At 46.2% G+C, this 21,151-nt stretch overlaps 1 protein-coding gene across 1 annotated transcript in view; it reads right to left on the reverse strand.

The window, feature by feature from the left end:
- The window catches only part of vps13d (vacuolar protein sorting 13 homolog D), a 62,978-nt gene extending 48,293 nt beyond the window's left edge, over window positions 1-14,685 (reverse strand). Inside the window, 19 exon segments of the mRNA XM_064956904.1 lie at window positions 12-138; window positions 331-421; window positions 573-1,507; window positions 1,510-1,678; window positions 1,869-2,023; window positions 2,161-4,440; window positions 4,632-4,764; window positions 4,957-5,087; window positions 7,386-7,565; window positions 7,682-7,748; window positions 7,848-7,978; window positions 8,230-8,397; window positions 8,769-9,609; window positions 9,702-9,818; window positions 9,915-9,995; window positions 10,859-11,049; window positions 11,860-11,937; window positions 12,153-12,361; window positions 14,147-14,685. Coding sequence (XP_064812976.1) covers window positions 12-138; window positions 331-421; window positions 573-1,507; window positions 1,510-1,678; window positions 1,869-2,023; window positions 2,161-4,440; window positions 4,632-4,764; window positions 4,957-5,087; window positions 7,386-7,565; window positions 7,682-7,748; window positions 7,848-7,978; window positions 8,230-8,397; window positions 8,769-9,609; window positions 9,702-9,818; window positions 9,915-9,995; window positions 10,859-11,049; window positions 11,860-11,937; window positions 12,153-12,249 — 5,972 coding nt within the window. The 5' untranslated portion in view covers window positions 12,250-12,361; window positions 14,147-14,685.
- Between the last annotated feature and the right edge of the window lie 6,466 nt (window positions 14,686-21,151).

Here is a 21,151-nt window from a genome sequence, read left to right on the forward strand (position 1 = left end):
TATAAACCTACTTGTGTATGTTGAAGACAAGGGCCTCTCCGCCTCGAGTGGTGAAGCGCTCCCTGTAGAGGTCACCATGTGGGGTCAGGTCACTCAGAGACAGGCTTCCAAGACTACCCTGCAATGCTAGGTCGCCATCTGAAATACAGGATGACATCACACTGCATGAGATGCAAACTCATTGTTCTTCAACAGTGTGATACAACAAACCACAATTTAAATACTTCATATGAATGTACCATGATATTGTATTATATTCATACAACCATTTTTTCAATTGCTATGATTTAACTATTGACATCTAAGTGCAACTTTAAGTTGATTACCTACCAATCATTTCCCAGTGGGCAGACAGTTTGGAGACGCTAGCTTTAGCAAGCTCATTGGTTTTCTTGTTTAGCACAAGAGCAAGCGCATGGACCTGAGGAGGAAAACATGGTGTTAAATACATTGAGGAAATGTATTCATGCTCACCATTGTACCTATATTTATTTAGATTTCTTGTAACTCTCACTACATCACCGAAAAGCCATGTCGATGCGTCTTCATTGCTGCTGCTGTGAGTACTGTACCTTGAGATCCAGTTTAGTGTTGACCACCTCAGCTACTTCCTCCTGGCTGAGGTCTGGGTACATGTCCCCCAGCTTGTGTGGGTTCCCAGGCTGGAACAGAGGATGTCCCGGCATAGGCTGTTGGGGGAAGGGCACCTTGACTGCGTGGTTGTTGGCCGTGGAGCCGATCCCGAAGAAATCCAGGATGACCACCCATGTTTGCAGCGTGATCAGCACATCCAGACAGTTGAAGTCCACGTCGATGCTCCGCCCCACGCCACCGTATCGGCTCTGGAACTCTGGGTGGCGCGGGTCCACCAGCAGCAAGTTGATGTGAACAAGAGACTCGTCAAAGTCGGAGGGCGGAGGGTGGGGCGAAGGGGTATTGCGGGTGGGGGAGGGCGGTGGGGTGCTGGGGCAGGCAGGGTCCTTCTTGGGCCCGCTCTTACGGCTGGCGGCCGACGGGGTGCTGGGGTGTCTCTGGTACAGCTGGAAGACGTTCTGGGCCTCCTCCATGTGGGCAGGCAGCGAGCGGGGCATCTCAGGGTAGAGGGCGTTGGAGGCCGATGGGCACGACAGGGACAGGTATTCTTTGGGGCTGAATGTGGAGGGCTTGGGAGCACCCCTGGAAACCATTAGGTGCTTGTACTTGGACTCGGGGTTCTGCTCCAGGAGGTCCTCCATGAGGAGGGAGCGCAACGTGAGCTGGACAGACAGGCAGTTGGGGTGGTCTTTGGTAAAGTCTCCCTCCAGGTCCTGGAAGCGCAGGCTGACCAGCCCCTGGGAACCCTGGCTGAGGTCAGCACTCAGCTGCACCTGGAGCTCTGCCACCCTGAAGGTGGCCCTCACCTGGGTGAAGGAGAGCGTCTGCATCGGGGGACTGTGGGAATGCAGGGGCTTGGGGGACGACAGCGAGTTGGACAGGGAGGCGTAGGAGAGGCCGATGAGCGGGGGTCTCGGGCAAAGAGCCCACCCTGGGGATCTGGGAAGCGGTGGGGTTTGGTGGAGGAGGGGGTGGGGGGCGGCGGGGTGGGAGGCTGGCTGGGCGTCAATCTCTGGGGCTCAGTGAGGGGAAGGTTATCCAGTGTCTGTAGAACCTGCTCATACACAGGCTTGGCCAGGAACACCTGAGAGCACAAAGTCAAAACATCATCTAAAAACAAAATAGACAATATAAAACACAACAGAAAATATTTAATATCTATATTTTAAAATATTTCAAACATTTAATTCTACTCGGGTCATTTGATTCAGTCAAAGACGCAAAGAAAATACATTTGAGATGAGCAGTAAGTCACAAATGTGAGAAAAGTATACCTGTACTGCATTGACAAACTTGCCCTCCACCCGAAGTAACCCTGTGCTGTTATAGGGCTCGTCTGTGGTTAGGAAGGTGAACTGGGTATCCTCATCAATGGGAGGAACTTTCTCCAGGGTGAACTGAATGGTGGTGTCTTTCAGAATATGGAAGGCTGAGAGAGAGAGAAAAATGGGAGTTATCATAACAACCAAACAGTAATACAACAATACAGTAACTCTAAATATATCAAAACAATGGAAAGGAAATGGTGGGGAAACTTCACTTCCCATTCTAATAATTTCTCCTCACCTTTTCCCCGACTCAGATATTCAAAGAAGTCATGGCGAGTAAACTGTGGCTCGTCCTGATTGATATTTCCGTTGTGAGAAGGAGATTGGTTAGAGGAACTGCTGTCAGTTCTAGCTACCTTCCTCAACACAAGGTGACTGGTATTGAGTGAGTAGAGCCGGATATCCTTCACTAGCACCTGTAGTCTCTCCCCTTCCGAGTCCTGCCCGGCAACAAAGTTCTGGATGGTGATACTCCCCAGGTGACCCACCAGGAGCTCGGGGTGACCAGGTTTACGGGGAATGGACACGACTGGTGACTCGATGCTGACATTGAGGATCAGCTTGACCATAAACGAGTCTATGGTGGGTTCTTCCTCCTGCACGCTCAAATCCTCTTCATCCTCAAACGGATAGTTGCTCCAGTTGCTCTGGCTCTGGGTTCTGGAGCGCCGCGACGGCGTCTCGAACAGGGAGACCATGCCGCTGTACTCGGCTGTCTTGGTTGCCAGCACCGTGGACACCTTGGTGGCGGCTGTCTTGAGCATGGAGCGGAAGTTGTCCTCCAGCTCGTTGGCCGAGAGGCTCAGCTCCTTCAGGAACTTGGCGGAGTGGTTGTAGTGCAGCGAGGCCATCTGCAGTGTTAATGAGCACTCCCCCTGGGAGCGCTCCAGAAGTCGGAAGTTCAACGCCTCTGAGGGGGCTCCTTCAGAGCCACAGAAGAAGGCTACGCCTCCTGCTGCCGAGGGGTCGTCTTCTACGTTGCCAATGCTGACCACAAACTGGCTCCGGCCGCCCTCCTGGGTCAAGTCTACTAGCTGGATAGAGCCCAGCGAGCCATTGACATCCAGCCGGCTGCCCATGGACACGTTGACCTTAGTGCCATTGACACTGGCCGTGGCAATCTTCAAGCCTTTCTTCTCTCCTCCCAGTACGCTGCCAGTGGCCACAGTCCTCAGCAGCAGCAGGTTCAACCTGTGGATCTCCACAGTCAGCTCCTTGTTCTGGTCGTAGGTGGACTGGTAGGTCTCCTCCTGACCCTCCTGGCCCTGGCCTGCCGGAAGGGGCGATGGCTGCTGGGCCAAGGGGCTCTCCTCCTTGGGGAAAGACTTCTGGAGGAACTTGAGCAGCTCCACCATGGTCTCTGGGTTGAGGATGATGTCCAGGTTGTTGACCTGCATAGTGGTCACCTGGAGGGAGCTGTCCAGGTTCATGGAGGGGCAGTCGGAGCTGACAAACTGGTACTCCAGTTTGATGAGGGCCTCCTGGTCTCTGAGGAAGGAGCTGAACGGGGAGGATCTGTCGAAGAGTAACCCAGAGGAGGAGTCTCGGTGGAGGGCAGGGTGCTCGGGCGACATCCCTTCGGGCCCGGCAGGGGAGGAGGGCTGGCTCTCTCGGAGGCTTCCAGTAGGCACATCGAAGCTCAGGTGCTTGTGGGAGGCCACCAGGAGGTCAAAGTCGGAGCCATAGGTCTGTAGCGTGTCCACCAGCAGCAGGCCATGGACGGTGAGGGACACCTCTGCATCGTAAGGCCGCTTCACAAAATGGGCATTGGTGCCGAAGACCTTAAGGACAGAGATGTATCGTCCGTTGCTCTCCACACCTAGCTGCATGTAGTTGATGTTGAACTCAGCCAGGAGGAGGCGTGACTCCACCAGGACCTCCCTTGTATGCTGCTCCAGTGTCATCACGCTCTGGGTAAGGTTCTTGGCCGAGCCCTGGAGCTTCCACTGGCTGTCCTCCCTCTGGAAGATCTTCTCATGGCGCAGGTTGGAGGGGTCAGGCGTCTTGACGCTCTCTGCTTTCTCCTGGCCCTCGTCCTCCTCAGCGGGGCTGCCCAGTCGGGCCAGGCAGCTCCTGAGGGCGGTCATCTTCTCCAGGTTGATGTGGACCTTAAGATCTGGCAGGGTCCCGGAAAGCACAGCCCCAGGGAGCTGGGGGTCTGAGGTGTAGCGTAGCCTCTGCTCCAGCTCCAGCAGCACGTTAAACTTCTCAACCACGTGGGTGGGCCCCACCTCACTCTCCTGCAGGTGCTTCCAGTTGTCTTTGTAGCGTCCCACCATGATCTGCAGGTCCTTGAAGGACAGAGAGTACTTCTCGTAGAGGTTTCTGCTGAAGGCCTGGACCCCCTCAGGGGATTTAAGGCTTGCGAGCTGGGGGTACTTGTTCTGGTCTTTGAACTCAGTCTCCATTTCAGGGGGTGGAGAATTTGGGGGTGTGGCCAGCGGAGTCTGGTACTCTTCATCACTGTTATACTCCTCCCCCTCCGGCTGAGTGGTCTTCGACTTTGTTTTAGTGTCATCTTTAAAGAGAAAATAAAACATACATTTTAAACAGAATATCTTTAATACTATATAGACAAAGACAAATTACTATTCCTGCTTATTGCTTATCAACAACAACCATTTTACAGGACTGCAGACTGTGCTTAGTCTACCTGTGAAAGAATCATCTTAGTCAAATGTGTTGTGCGAAGATGTGAGCTAATTTTACCTTGCGAGTTAGTGAGGAGAATCCGTCCCAGGTCAACCACCACTAACATGGGGTCCTGTGACTGGAAGTCATCTGGGAAGATCACCTGGGGGGCACAGATATCCAACTTCATAGTCCAGCGCTTACTGTTCTCCTGTAATGTCAAATAGAGCAAAAGTACAAAGTCACACACAACATTAGTATAAACCAATTACAGACACTTAAAATGGGGGAATTATTTTTCCAATATACAATAACCATTAATTATGTGATCAATGATCATATCATCAACTTCACAGTTCAACTACAACATTAGAATGAGAGGAAAGAAGTCAAAAGTTATTACAATGAACTCTCCCACTAGTAGCTGGTCAAGGGTTTGTCTGATCTCCGCCTTGGTCTGCATCTTGAGCTTGTTGTATTGCCTCCTGGCAGCTTCCGCCACTCTCACCTCCAGCTCCGACTGGTACCCAAAACCTGACAAAATAATATATTTTAAAACCTTTTATTTTCCTCAGAATGGAAATGTTGTTTCCTGAGCACATGGGAAATATAGACTACAGTGCTAGATACAGCCCTTACATCCCACCCTTCTGGCTCATCAACAAAAGGGCAAACAACACTGCCGTGTGGTGGATAAATACAGCGCCTTCGGAAAGTATTCAGACCCTTCCCCTTTTCCACATTTTGTTACATTACAGCCTTGTAAAATAGATTAAATGTTTTCCTAATCAATCTACACACAATATCCCAATAAAGACAAAGCGAAAACAGGTTTTTAGAAATGTTCGGAGCAAAGTACAGCGAGATCCTTGATGAAAAGCTGCTCCAGAGCGATCAGGACCGCATCCACTGGGGCAAAGGTTCACCTTCCAACAGGACAATGACCCTAAGCACACAGCCAAGACAACGCAGGAGTTTCTGAATGTCTCTGAATGTTCTTGAGTGGCCCAGCTAGAGCCCAGACTTAAACACGATCAAACATCTCTGGAGAGACCTGAAAATAGCTGTGCAGCGACGCTCCCCATCCAACCTGACAGAGCTTGGGAGGATCTGCAGAGAAGAATGTGAGAAACTCCCCAAATACAGGTGTACCAAGCTTGTAACGCCAAACCCAAGAAGAATTGAGGCTGTAATCATTGCCAAAGGTACTTCAACAAAGTACTGAGTAAAGGGTCTGAATACTTGTGATATCAGTTTTTTATTTTTAATACATTTGCAAAAATGTCCAAACCTGTTTTTGATATATATATATATATATATATATATATATATATATATATATACACACACACACACACACACAAATTCATACACAAGGTGTGTGTATATATTTTTAAGAAATTTGCAAAAATGTCATATACACACAGATTATTTCACTTATAATTCACTGTATCACAATTCAAGTGGGTCAGAAGTTTACATACACTAATTTGACTGTGTCTTTAAACAGCTTGGAAATTCCAGAAAAGTATGGCATGGCTTTAGAAGCTTCTGATAGGCTAATTGACAATTGTAGACCTCCACAAGTCTGGTTCATCCTTGGGAGCAATTTCCAAACGCCTGAAGGTACAACGTTCATCTGTACAAACAATAGTACGCAAGTATAAACACCATGGGTCCACGCAGCCGTCAAATCGATCAGGAAGGAGACACGTTCTGTCTCCTAGAGATGAACATACTTTGATACGAAAAGTGCAAATCAATCCCAGAACCACAGCAAATGACCTTTTGAAGATGCTGGAGGAAACGGGTACAAAAGTATCTATATCCATAGTAAAAACGAGTCCTATATCGACATAACCTGAAAAGCCACTCATCAAGTAAGAAGCCACTGCTCCAAAACCTCAATAAAAAAGCCAGTCTACGGTTTGCAACTGCACATGGCGACAAAGATAGTACTTTTTGGAGAAATGTCCTCTGTTCTGATGAAACAAAAATAGAACCGTTTGGCCATAATGACCATTGTTATGTTTGGAGGAAAAAGGGGGAGGCTTGCAAGCCAAAGAACACCATCCCAACCGTGAAGCACGGGGGTGGCAGCATCATGTTTTGGGGGTGCCTTGCTGCAGGAGGGACTGGTGCACTTCACAAAATAGATGGCTTCATGTGGAAGGAAGTTTATGTGGATATATTGAAGCAACATCTCAAGACATCAGTTAAAGCTTGGGTCTTCCAAATGGACAATGACCCCAAGAATACTTCCCAAGTTGTGGCCAAATGGCTTGAGGACAACAAAGTCAAGGTATTGGAGTGGCTATCACAAAGCCCTGACCTCAATCCCATAGAAAATTTGTGGGCAGAACTGAAAAAGCGTGTGCGAGCAAGGAGGCCTACAAACCTGACTCAGTTACTCCAGCACTGTCAGGAGGAATTGGCCAAAATTAACCCAACTTAATGTGGGAAGCTTGTGGAAGGCTACCCAAAATTTTGACCCAAGTTAAACAATTTAAAGGCAATGCTACCAAATACTAATTGAGTGTATTTAAACTTCCGACCCACTGGGAATGTGATGAAAGAAATAAAAGCTTAAATAAATCATTCTCTACTATTATTCTGACATTTCACATTCTTAAAATAAAGTGGTGATCCTAACTGACATAAAACAGGGAATGTTTTACTAGGATTAAATGTCAGGAATTGTGAAAACTGAGTTTAAATGTATTTGACTAAGGTGTATGTAAACTTCCGACTTCAACTGTATGCATGCACATACGCACACACACAAACAAAGAGAGAGAGATAGATATCTATATATATCCATCTATATCTTACCTGAGGTGTGGACTCTTCCTTTGTAGAAGAACTCAGTGACTTTCTTAATGGCCTGAGGGTTGTAGATGATGTTCAGAGGGCTAGTGTTCACCTCCAGTCTCCGCTCAAATTTACACCTAACCGGGTTGCGCTCGTATATCATCTCAAACACAGGGGACGCCGATGACTCTGAGCTAGGGACTGGCCAAAAAAGATCTACTTTTATTGTATTTATATTCCATTTCATGAAATAACATTAATTAATTTAACAAGTGATTAATGCATTTTGCAATCTTCTTGTAAACTTAAACACTCACCTGAGCTGCTTGTTTCCGCACCGCTAGGCTGGCCAAAAGGCTGGTTTATGGCAACCACAACCTGGTCCTTTTAGGAAGATAACAATGACAGATTAATATTCTGTACATATAGCACAGGTTCAATCTATTCACATGTTCAACTCAAACGGGCCTGCTGCTCCCTCACCGGTTTGGGGGAAACAAGGAAGGGGAAGATGGTGCCCTGGGTGGTGAGGTCTCTGAGGAATAAGCCCCCCAGCTTGACAGACAGAAGAGAGGACTCCGAGCGGGGCAGAGACTCCACTCCCACCTTCACCTCTGAGATAAGGAGACATCGTTACAGCATTGCTCAGGGCAAACCATCAATCATTATCACACCGCACCCACTACCCATATGAGCATGCATTCTCAATCAACTTATGTTCTCAAACAAATATCAGTATTTGGGAGGGGAGTCTACTATGAAGTAAATCTGCATCCGGAATGGCATTCTATTCCCCTATGGCTCTGGCCAAAAGTAGTGTGCTATATATAAGAAATAGGGTGCCACTTTGGACACCATGCTGTACCTGAGAACTTCAACTCGATGACGCCGCTCTCAGTTCCCCTCTTGTCTTGGTGGAAAAGGGTGACGGCTCCCTTCTCCAGTTGGAACTCTAGCCGGGCAAAAAGGTGGTCTCTCCTGGTGAAGGTGTTGAGGGTCTGAGAGTCCTCCAGAGGGTCAAACAGATCCTCCTCTGTACAGGGGACAGAGGGACACCATCTGGTTGATTAGGTTGGAACCGACTGAGACATATGGCACTGTGACTTTTTGTCCCTTACAGTGGGATACAAATGTATAGGGAATAGGCAAGGGGGGAAAAGCAACCATTTTCAACTGAGAGAGTGTGAGGTCCTTAAAAGACACAGACTGCATCTGTACTACACTCCAACATAGTATTTGCTGTCTCTTCAGTATTAAAGGGCTATCCCATTATTTTGACTACACTCACTCAATGGCAACATATATAAAGAAATTGTTCCACGATCTGGGAGAAAAGCTGTTCAGTCTCCCATTGACATCAATGCATGACTAAGTGAAAGTTAGAATTTGCCCCTTAGTGCTTACCCAGCATATCCCAGGTGCCAGGGCCCGGTAGGAGCTCATCAGGGCCCGTCTCAGGGTACGCTCCGTACCAGCCGCCCCAGCCAGGGAACCAAGACTGCAGGTACTGGATCATGCCAGAGCTGCCACTCTTGGGGATGGAGCTCTCTGTGGGAGAACAGGGTGGTGGGCTCTCAGCGATAGGTTCTCTCACACTCTCTGCGATTTCCTCCTGTTTGCGGAAGCAGTCGTGGACAACTCCCCTAAGGCTCTGCAACTCCTCCAGATTCTGCTCATCCTCCACTCTCTGCAATTCACACTCCTCCGGGGGGGTGAGGGGGGCTCCTTTAAGCCTCTGGAAGTAGAGGTTGGTGTAAAGCTGGGCGTCCCGTGCCCTCTGCAGGGCAAACTCCCAGTTCCCCCTCCGCCTCTGCTCTCGAATCTCACTCAGGTTGGCCTGGATGGCAAACATCCACCAATGCCGGCAGTTTCCGATGACGGGGACTTTGGGTCTCCACTGCCGGAACATCATCTCCCTTTCCCTGCGGTCCAGCTCTTTGAGGAAGGCCATGATCTGCTGGTACTGCACCTGTGACAGTCGTAGGGATAGAGGCTTCAGCTGAACCTGGCCCTCGATGCGGGGCACGTTGCGAGACCTCAGAGGCTCCTTGGAGGCATTCCTCCTCAACAGCACCGAGGCACACACTGGCTCAAAGATATACTGGTGCTCTCGGCTCTGCATGCACTTGGTCATGGCCTCCTGAATCTCATTGGCGGGGAGATCGCCCAACATGCTCGACACTGTGTCCCAATAGACGCTGAATTCTTTAATCTCCAGTTGCTTTTGCCGCATGAGCCTTTGTGCCTGTAAAGAAGGAGGAACACACTCACTATTAGATAGAGCAGCCAATACCCACTGATATGGCAAGCGATGTCTGACTGGCACATGTTTCTTACCGGTTCTATTGAAGAGTTCTGTGCAGATACGTTGTTGATGCAGACACCAAAGCAAAATGGCTTTCCTGGGTTGGTCAAGTCATCCTCAAATCGCAAGTGGACATCTTGTATCTTTAGCTGAAGAGGAACCCCAAAGGGAAAAGTCAGTTCTGATTCTAAAACACAAGTCAAGTGGATTGCAATGACATGTCCCAAAGGAATGTGATATTTTACCTCGATGTTCTCCACGATCCTGGTGACTACAGAGGCAGTGACAGAGTACCAGTAGGACTCTCCTTTCTGTTCACACTCGCTCTGAGGGAAAGGTACATCAATCAAAACATCGACTAGTTGTCTAATGAGCAACATGTCCCTATCATTACAATGCTGAAGATACTGTACATATCACAATCATATGTAAACTGTGGCTTGGTGGACCTCTTGGATACATATAATTTCACAGCAAAAGTAGGAAGCAATCCTCTCTTCACTGCAATAGCAGAATACAATGATTCCAAAAGTAAGGCCATATTGATTACATGCAATCAATAAATCACATTTATAAGATACAACACAGGTCACTATGCATTAGTCTTTAAGTACAGTAATGCAACTGTCTACATACAAACACTGAGTTTTCAAAACATTATTAACACCTTCCTAATATTGCGCTGCGCACCCCCCCACCATTTCCCTCAGAACAGCCTAAATTCGTCAGGGCATGGAATCTTCAAGTTGTCAAAAGCATTCCACAGGGATGCTGGCCCATGCTGGTGGACTGTTCTAGATACGCACGGGACACTGTTGAGCATGAAAAACCCAGCAGCATTGCAGTTCTTGACAAAAACCAGTGCGCCTGGCTCATACCCCGTTAAAAAGCACTTAAATGTTCTGTCTTGCACATTCCACCTCTGAATGGCACACATACACAATCCATGTTTTAATTGTCTCAAGACTTAAAAAATATTCTTTAACCCGTTTCCTCTCCTTCATCTACAGTGAATGAAGTGGATTTAACAAGTGACATCAATAAGGGATCATAGCTTTCACCTGGATTCACATGGGCAGTCTATGTCAGGGAAAATGCAGGTGTTCATAATGTTTTGTATACTGCATACATACAGAGTCTACAGATATGAATACAGCAGACCCTGATTCTTGCCACCATTCCCACACACCTTCCACTTGTCCTCTAGTGCCTTGAGCAGTTGTTTCTTGCGTTCGCGCTCGGCCTCCCTCTCCGTCTCCTTGTCATACTCCTGGGGTCTGACCGGGCCGATGATGAGGTTGAGCTGAGACATGGAGATGACCCAGGGGTCACTGTGGGGTCGGTAGAACGGGATCTGGAGTGTGATCTTCCCAATGAAGCCTGGAGAGCGAGAGCATGGTGTAGCATGAAGTACTACAGTACTCATAATAATTGTGTCTTGATTTATCTTAGTAAAGAAGTTACTGAAGATAACAATGGTGCCCCTTCTTCTTATCAATACACTAACTTCAAATCAAATAATGTAGATAAACGACATAAAAGCTGAGATAACATTCATTTGAAGTAACTAAATGAACATTGCTCAACCTCAAATAGGACTTTAGTGAACTTGTATACTTTCTTAGTATAGCTGCCATGTACTGTGTGAAATGCATTGTGTTGCTGTTGTGTATTTATTATTGTATGTCTAAGAACTGTAGACTGTTGTCATACTAATCACTGTGCTACACTGACTACACAGCCACTTACCATCCAGCTAGTCTTAACAATTAAACCAATCACTGGTTTGGTTGAAAGAAAGGCATGTTGAACCATTTATCTTTATCTTGGCCAGGTCGCAGTTGCAAATGAGAACTTGATCTCAACTAGCCTACCTGGTTAAATAAAGGTGAAAAAAATATATTTATTTATTTATTTCCTTTGCCATTATGGGTGCATGCTTGTTACCAGACTAAATAACACTGATTGTTGACCTCCTTTTAGTGAACAAAAGGTCAAACAAGCAGTATTGATCAGCAAGGACTGGAGATAAGTGTGGTGAGTGCCCAGGAATTAAGGCCAATCTTTTGCTCAACTCATAATAACTCATATTGGGCATATTGAGTTTAATTCTATATTTTTTTATATAGTTCTTGTGAATGTTTTCAATTATAACCTTTTATCAGTCAGGCTTTTTGATGGATCACTCACCTGCTTTGACCTCAAAGGGCAGATCAAAGTCTCGGAGGGCATCTTTCCTTAAGGGAAGGTTCTCCAGCTCCACCGCCCCTAGGAAGACAAGGGTTTCAGATACAGTGCTACAGTAAATGCATGATACATGATGATATTTATTGTGCTATATTGTATACTGCAGGGATTCTGGTAGCATAGCACGTTGAAGAGCTGTCAAATTCAATAAGGGTAAGAGCGAGGATGATGTCATCATAGAAATTGATGGTGGACACCCTGAGGCAGCCAAACGGACAGACAGACAGACAGGGTACCTTTGAGGAGGGCGATGGAGAGCTGGTCTGTATTTAGGTTGCTGACATATTTGCCTAGGTATGTGTTGAGTACCCAGGCAACAAGTCCCTCCAACATTATGAGGGGTCAGGGAGAGGGAGTGGGGCTTTGTGGGGATGGTGTGGGGGGAAATCTTGGATGAAAAGGTCTGGAATCTTGGAGTGGCGGCCTCTCCAGAATAACATGAAATCTGGTTAAAAAAAAAGGTAAAGACAACCAAACATTAAAGCAGCATGGCTCGAGTCCTCATTCTATAGTGAACTGGTATGAGGCAACACATTATTTAGAACAAAGTTATGTTGCAATGCAATCTTAACACCTGATGGTGCTCTTCACAACGGTCATACGATGGCAGTTTCCCTGACAGCTAGCCTAGATACTAAATCTGACAGTAGCCAACTAGCATGCTACCAACCTTCCAAAACATTGACTCAAGTTTGGCATTAATTTTAGAGCTAACTCTACACAAATGCCAAGCTAATGGGCCATTATTCAATGTCATTTCAGCAAGCCAGGACACCCACCATCTCAGATTGTTCTGAAATCGTTTCTGATTTTATCTGAGAAATTAAGCTAATGGATTGCACCCATATTGGACATTTGTATAGGATTCATATAATATTTTATAATTATAGAACAAAACATCTAATTTGGACCAAACTTTTTCTAACAGTGAGTAAGACATGAGGAATCAAAATCCACCCATGGACCCCACACACCCCAGCCAATCCCAACTACGAGTATACAGTATTAGTTATCTATGTCTGACAAGTAGTATGGAGCTGTGGCTCAGAGTATTGTTTCTTCATCAGAGAAATTAGTCATTGAAGTTGTTAGGTTTATGTCATATCCTGCTAATACCCAGTTCTAAAAACTAGATGGTGCTGTTCCTGCTATTAGGTGATTTTTTAATATATATTTTTTTTTTTACATATTAGTTTAAGCAGTCTATGGACAAGGTATGACAGCAACCCATGCTTTGGTTTTGTTTACCTGGCCAATGTTTTAAACGCTTAAATGTTTTATAATTTGTAACAAATCCAATGCATGTCAATGGTACCTATATTTCCATTTTCAAAATTCATATCCAAATCTATAAGTAGCATTATTGCCTTAATTAATTTTCAGATACTTTAGGATGATTTGAACATTAAGTGTGAAAATACTAACATAGGTACCATTGAATTGCATTGGATTTGTGCCACAAATGCTAAAAGGTTTGCATTTGGAACAGTGGCGAACAAAACTAAAGCATGAGTTGCTGTCATACAATGTCAATAGACTGCTCACAGGCTTAGGAAACCAATGTCATTTTGTAGTACCCTGTTAGCATTGAGAGGGGGGGTTCTTTCAAACTTTTCACCTAATAGCATGAACAGCACCATCTATTGATCAGAACCTGGTAATATCAGGATGTATGATGGGACATAAACCTAACAACTTCCATGACCATTTTTTCTTAACAGGGGAAAACATCATCAAATTAACTGGGAATTCATTCATTACATGATGAATGAAACAATACTCAGAGCCGCACCTCCATACTACTTGTCAGACACAGAACTGTTACTATATATTGGTTGTTGGGGTGGGATTAATGTGGGGTGGCCATGGGTGACGTTTGACCATTCATTTGGATTCCTCATGCCTAACCCATTGTTAGAAAACAGTTTGGTTCAAATCGGATGTTGGGTATTATATTTACTTAATATTAATATATGAATCCTATAAATAAAATGCAATCAATTCTAACATAAACGATTTCAGAACAATCAGATGGTGCGTGTCGAAATGCTCTTGTGTTTTTTTGAAGTGGATAACCCTAACGCCAGACTAGATTATAGGCAGATATCACAGGTCGTTTCTGTTTTGACAACGATGGCTACTGTGTCACTACTTGGATAAATCAGATAACGTAGTTAGTTATGGCTAAAGTTGCCAGCCCAGCTGCCAATGATTTTAGAAGACAACTTACCTTAAGCTAGCTAGTTAGCTAGCTAGTTGTTAATGTGTTTGTGCCCATGATACAGCTAGTCCGATGCGATGTGTCAAAAACTCAAGAGAAAAGAAAGACAGTCGAAAAGCGCCGTTAGCTAACCACCTAGCTAGCTAGTTATCTTACGTAGCTCTCTATTCAAAAGCCTAGCATGAAAAGTGACTGGGTGAACAATGTCCTTGCTAGCTACCTAGGACAGTCACCCACCGTTAGGGCGAAAGACAAAATAAGTGAAAAGTCCTGTCAAAAACAACACAGGAATGCAGACAGCACACACTCGTCGACAAGGAGAATGCTAGCAAGCCAGCTAAACTGGCCAGGCAAGCTTCGTTGGATCTTATAGCATTAGCAGAAAGACAAGAACGAGTGGACAGTCCTTGCTGAATGTACCGAAAGTTAGCCACAGGACGTGAAGCTAGCTAACTGTGATCATAAACGTCTTCAAATTTGGTTTCGGACTTCACCCCCACTAGCTGTCAGCAAAGTCGCGGGCATTAGCTAGCTGCAGGTTTGCTTCCTTGTTTGGCAAACGTTCCAACGGGGACTTTCCTGTCACGTGATAAAAACAAATACGTTTTGAGACATCATGCACCGCTAGCCACTGAGGACCCCTAGTGCCTGGAAGTGAAATTGATCTGAGATTATTTTGATTGTCTCATATTTACTATGGGCCTGAGCGACACTAAATTCCTCAAGAATTAAACATTTGAGCCCATTTGAATTTCCTCAGAAATAGCAATTGTGTCATTTGTGGCTCAACAGTTGACCAAAATGTATTACTATAGCTTTCCCATACAGATGCATTTAATTATGTGATCCTGCTATCTAGCTATCATCACAAGGGGGTGCAATTTGTCCGTCAGTTATTGGTGCTGCTGTCTGATCTACAAATCACCTGGCATACCAAACTTTCCAACATTCAAAATGTCAGAAACTAAGGAGCTTTTATTTCCAGGCATTAGGCTGATATATTGTAGCCTAGTTGTGGCATATTCCATGGGGAAAATAAATTACGATAGACCATAAACTGTTTAAATTGATGACATTTGACTAATTCAACCAAATTGCCACAGTGAAACACAGTCATGTTGATGAATTAAGTTGAAATAACGAGGAAACTATGTTGACAAAACTCATCTTTGACCGAAGTAGATGTCCAAAGTAGAATTTGGAGTGGGTGTGTTTGGAGTGGGTGTGTTTGGAATGGGTGTGTTTGCCAGGAGCTGTATCTTAATGAGTCAAGAGGAAAGAGGAAAAGATAGCTCAGTGCCGTCCATTGAGGTTTCAAGACACCCTTGAAGAATATAGCCTATAACTGGTATAATTTCATTCTTTTAGGTTTTCATTTAGTCTTTTAACATATTTTATGATTGAAATGTAAAACATTTAATGATATTTTTGTAACCTTTGTTTTTTATTTTACTGTAAATTGTTTCAAAAAGTCAAAATGTACATGTAAAAAAGTTTGATTGGATTCTCCTACCACATGCTGAAATAAGTTGTCACTGGAAAAACGTTGTCACTGGAAAAAGTGTTCAGTTTGTGCTGTTCTATAGTAGGTTTACAGAAATGCAATCTTGTGAGACCAAGTGCCAATTCTAATCCCAGGGCAACATTTACATCTGGACTAACACCATATCCATTAGATTCCCATGAATCCCCCATCATACATCCATCTCTACTGTCATCATCGACAATGACTCCTGTTCTAGGCCCCACTGTGTTTCAAACCCCTTGTGTAATTACTTGGCTGGCCTGATCCCAAGAGTTCAACAGATAATATATACACACACCGACAGACAGACAGACACGCACACACATGCATGCACACACACAAAACCTAAATCTGAAGGATTTCCTACTTATTTTGGCTGTAGTCGATTCACCAGGAAAGTATATAGTTCCCTTACTAAGATACTTAATGATGTTAGGTTGAAAATGAATTGGTGTATTGTTTCAAATAATGTGGTTAAATTAGTTATACAAGGGCCGAGAAATACAGATAAGAGTAAACAGTGTAATAATCCCATAATTAAATACAACACATTAATTATAGCATCTCTATGGTAATAACCGCACTAGGTCTCCCCAATAGTATATTCTGCAAGCATAACCCCCCATGTTTCCCCATCTCCCATCACCGTCCAGCAGCATTTAGTCCTGGCAGATGTGAATCTTCCCACAACACTACCCCCATAAACCCCACCCCCACTCACTCCACAGGCTGGTCCTGTGCCACCACATAATCCAAGGCAAACCCACAGGGTCAAAGTAGGCCATCTGTTCCAGCTCACAGATCTGTAACCCTCCACATCTACGAGGCGAGGAAAGGGGAAGATGGGAGGCCCACTCACCCTCACCCAAACTGGCCCTAATGGGAGAGGATTGATATTGTTCTCATTTCTATCTCTCTCTCTCACACACACACACACACACACACACACACACACACACACACACACACACACACACACACACACACACACACACACACACACACACACACACACACACACACACACACACACACACCAGTCCTGTCACAACAACTCTCTGATTTCTTAATGTGTTATTTGAGATGATTTTAATCAAATCAAATTGTATTTGTCACATGCAGCAGATGTAGACTTTACTATGAAATTCTTGCTTACGAGCCCTTACCAACGATGCATTAAACAAATTCTAATAGAAATAAAAATAGCACCACAACAGGAATAAAATACACAAGAATTGAGCTATATACAGGCAGTACCAGTACCAGATCAATGTGGAGCTATATACAGGCAGTACCAGTACCAGATCAATGTGGAGCTATATACAGGCAGTACCAGTACCAGATCAATGTGGAGCTATATACAGGCAGTACCAGTACCAGATCAATGTGGAGCTATATACAGGCAGTACCAGTGCCAGATCAATGTGGAGCTATATACAGGGAGTACCAGTACCAGATCAATGTGGAGCTATATACAGGCAGTACCAGTACCAGATTAATGTGGAGCTATATACAGGCAGTACCAGTACCAGATCAATGTGGAGCTATATACAGGCAGTACCAGTACCAGATCAATGTGGAGCTATATACAGGGAGTACCAGTACCAGATTAATGTGGAGCTATATACAGGCAGTACCAGTACCAGATTAATGTGGAGCTATATACAGGCAGTACCAGTACCAGATCAATGTGGAGCTATATACAGGGAGTACCAGTACCAGATTAATGTGGAGCTATATACAGGCAGTACCAGTACCAGATCAATGTGGAGCTATATACAGGCAGTACCAGTACCAGATCAATGTGGAGCTATATACAGGGAGTACCAGTACCAGATTAATGTGGAGCTATATACAGGCAGTACCAGTACCAGATCAATGTGGAGCTATATACAGGCAGTACCAGTACCAGATCAATGTGGAGCTATATACAGGGAGTACCAGTACCAGATCAATGTGGAGCTATATACAGGGAGTACCAGTACCAGATCAATGTGGAGCTATATACAGGCAGTACCAGTACCAGATTAATGTGGAGCTATATACAGGCAGTACCAGTACCAGATCAATGTGGAGCTATATACAGGCAGTACCAGTACCAGATCAATGTGGAGCTATATACACGCAGTACCAGTACCAGATCAATGTGGAGCTATATACAGGCAGTACCAGTACCAGATCAATGTGGAGCTATATACAGGCAGTACCAGTACCAGATCAATGTGGAGCTATATACAGGCAGTACCAGTACCAGATCAATGTGGAGCTATATACAGGAAGTACCAGTACCAGATCAATGTGGAGCTATATACAGGCAGTACCAGTACCAGATCAATGTGGAGCTATATACAGGCAGTACCAGTACCAGGTCAATGTGGAGCTATATACAGGGAGTACCAGTACCAGATCAATGTGGAGCTATATACAGGCAGTACCAGTACCAGATCAATGTGGAGCTATATACAGGGAGTACCAGTACCAGATCAATGTGGAGCTATATACAGGCAGTACCAGTACCAGATCAATGTGGAGCTATATACAGGCAGTACCAGTACCAGATCAATGTGGAGCTATATACAGGCAGTACCAGTACCAGATCAATGTGGAGCTATATACAGGCAGTACCAGTACCAGATCAATGTGGAGCCATATAGAGGGAGTACCTGTACCAGATCAATGTGGAGCTATATACAGGGAGTACCAGTACCAGATCAATGTGGAGCTATATACAGGCAGTACCAGTACCAGATCAATGTGGAGCTATATACAGGCAGTACCAGTACCAGATCAATGTGGAGCTATATACAGGCAGTACCAGTACCAGATCAATGTGGAGCTATATACAGGCAGTACCAGTACCAGATCAATGTGGAGCTATATAGAGGGAGTACCTGTACCAGATCAATGTGGAGCTATATACAGGGAGTACCAGTACCAGATCAATGTGGAGCTATATACAGGCAGTACCAGTACCAGATCAATGTGGAGCTATATACAGGCAGTACCAGTACCAGATCAATGTGAGCTATATACAGGCAGTACCAGTACCCGATCAATGTGCAGAGGTACGAGGTATTCGAGGTAGAAGATACTGTATGTACATAAAGGCAGGGTAAAATGACTACCGGCAGGCATCAGGATTCATAACAATACAAGTCAAATAAAGAACAGAGTGGCAGCAGCATATGTTTGTGTTGTGTTGGTATGCGTGTGTATATGTGTTCGTGTTGTGTCGGTACGCGCGCGTGTGTTTGTGTTGTGTCAGTATGCATGTGTGTTGTGCGTGTGTGCGTATGTACAGTATTGTATGTGAATGTGTGTGGGTTTTGTATGAGAGTGTAGTGTGTGTGAGTAAGTGTATGTTATAGTGTCTATATTTAGACTTGTGAGTCAGTGTAAGGTAGGGTCAGTGCAAGTAGTCCGGGTAACCATTTAATGAACTATTTAGCAGTCTTGTGGCTTGGGGGTAGAAGCTGTCTCAGAGCCTGTTGGCCCAAGAGCCGATGCTCCGGTACCGTACTGTAGCAGAGTGAACAGTCTATTGCTTGGGTAGCTTTAGTCTTTGGAAGTTATTGGGGCCTTCCTCTGACAATGCTTGACATAGAGGCCCTGAGCTCGGCCTCAGTAATGTACATGACTATATACAGGAAATACCATTACCGAGTCAATCTGCAGGGGTAAAAGGTAATTGAGGTGGCTATGTACATATAGGTAGGGGTTAAGTGACTAGGCAGCAGGATAGATAATAGACAGTAGCAGCAGCAGCGCATGTGGTGAGTGTGAATGTGTGTGTGAGGCATCAGTATGCATGTGTGCATGTTATGTGTGTTGGCTTATGCAGTATGTTTGGCCGGGTATGGTTCTCAATCAGGGACAGCTGTCTATCGTTGTCTCTGATTGGGAATCATACTTAAGAAGCCTTTTTTCCTTTGTATTTTGTGGGTAGTTGACTTTGTTAGTGGCACTATAGCCCTAGTAAAGCTTCACGGTCGTTTCTTTGTTTCTTGTTTTGTTGGCGACATTGATATAAATAAAGGAAAATGTACGCTCACCACGCTGTACCTTTGTCCGGTCATTTCCACGAAGCTCCGGACTGTGAACCGTCGCTGGAAGCTCCGGACTGTGAACCGTCGCTGGACGCTCTGGACTGTGAACTGTCGCTGGAAGCTCCGGACTGTGAACCATCGCTGGAAGCTCCGGACTGTGAACCGTCGCTGGAAGCTCCGGACTGTGAACTGTCGCTGGAAGCTTCGGACTGTGAACTGTCGCTGGAGGTTCCGGGCTGTAGACCGTCCCTGGAAGCTCCGGACCGTTGACCGTTGCTGAAGGCTCCGGACCGTTGACTGTTGCTGAAGGCTCCGGACCGTTGACCGTCGCTGGAAGCTCCGGACCGTTGACCGTCACTGGAAGCTCCGGACCGTTGACCGTTGCTGAAGGCTCTGGACCGTTGACCGTTGCTGAAGGCTCCGGACCGTTGACCGTCGCTGGAAGCTCCGGACTGTGAACCTACGCTGGAAGCTCCGGACTGTGAACCGTCGCTGGAAACTCCGGACTGTGAACCGTCGCTGGACGCTCCGGACTGTGAACTGTCGCTGGAGGCTCCGGACTGTGAACCATCGCTGGAAGCTCCGGACTGTGAACCATCGCTGGAAGCTCCGGACTGTGAACTGTCGCTGGAAGCTCCGGACTGTGAACTGTCGCTGGAAGCTCCGGACTGTGAACTGTCGCTGGAGGTTCCGGGCTGTAGACCGTCACTGGAAGCTCCGGACCGTTGACCGTTGCTGAAGACTCCGGACCGTTGACCGTCGCTGGAAGCTCCGGACCGTTGACCATCGCTGGAAGCTCTGGACTGTGAACTGTCGCTGGAAGCTCCGGACTGTTGACCGTCTCTGGAAGCTCCGGACCGTTGACCATCGCTGGAAGCTCCGGACTGTGAACTGTCGCTGGAGGCTCCGGACTGTGAACTGTCGCTGGAGGCTCCGGACTGTGAACCGTCGCTGGAAGCTCCGGACTGTGAACCGTCGCTGGAAGCTCCGGACTGTGAACCGTCGCTGGAAGCTCCGGACTGTGAACCGTCGCTGGAAGCTCCGGACTGTGAACTGTCGCTGGAAGCTCCGGACTGTGAACCGTCGCTGGAAGCTCCGGACTGTGGACTGTTGCTGGAAGCTCCGGACTGTGAACTGTCGCTGGAGGTTCCGGGCTGTAGACCGTCGCTGGAGACTCCGGACTGTTCTCCCCGCACTAGTGGACAAGCGCGGGGAGCCGGCACAGGATGTACTGGGCTGGGGAGACGCACTGGAGGCCTGGTGCGTGGAGCCGACACAGGTGGCACCGGACTGATGACACACTCTTCAGGGCGAGTGCGGGGAGCCGGCACAGGATGTACCGGGCTGGGGAGGCGCAATGGAGGCCTGGTGCGTGGAGCCAGCTCTCAATGGTGCAGCTGTAGAACATATTGAGAATCTGAAGGCCCATGCCAAAACTTTTCA

This window comes from Oncorhynchus masou, chromosome 33 (assembly GCF_036934945.1).
Source record: "Oncorhynchus masou masou isolate Uvic2021 chromosome 33, UVic_Omas_1.1, whole genome shotgun sequence".
NCBI lineage: Eukaryota > Metazoa > Chordata > Actinopteri > Salmoniformes > Salmonidae > Oncorhynchus > Oncorhynchus masou.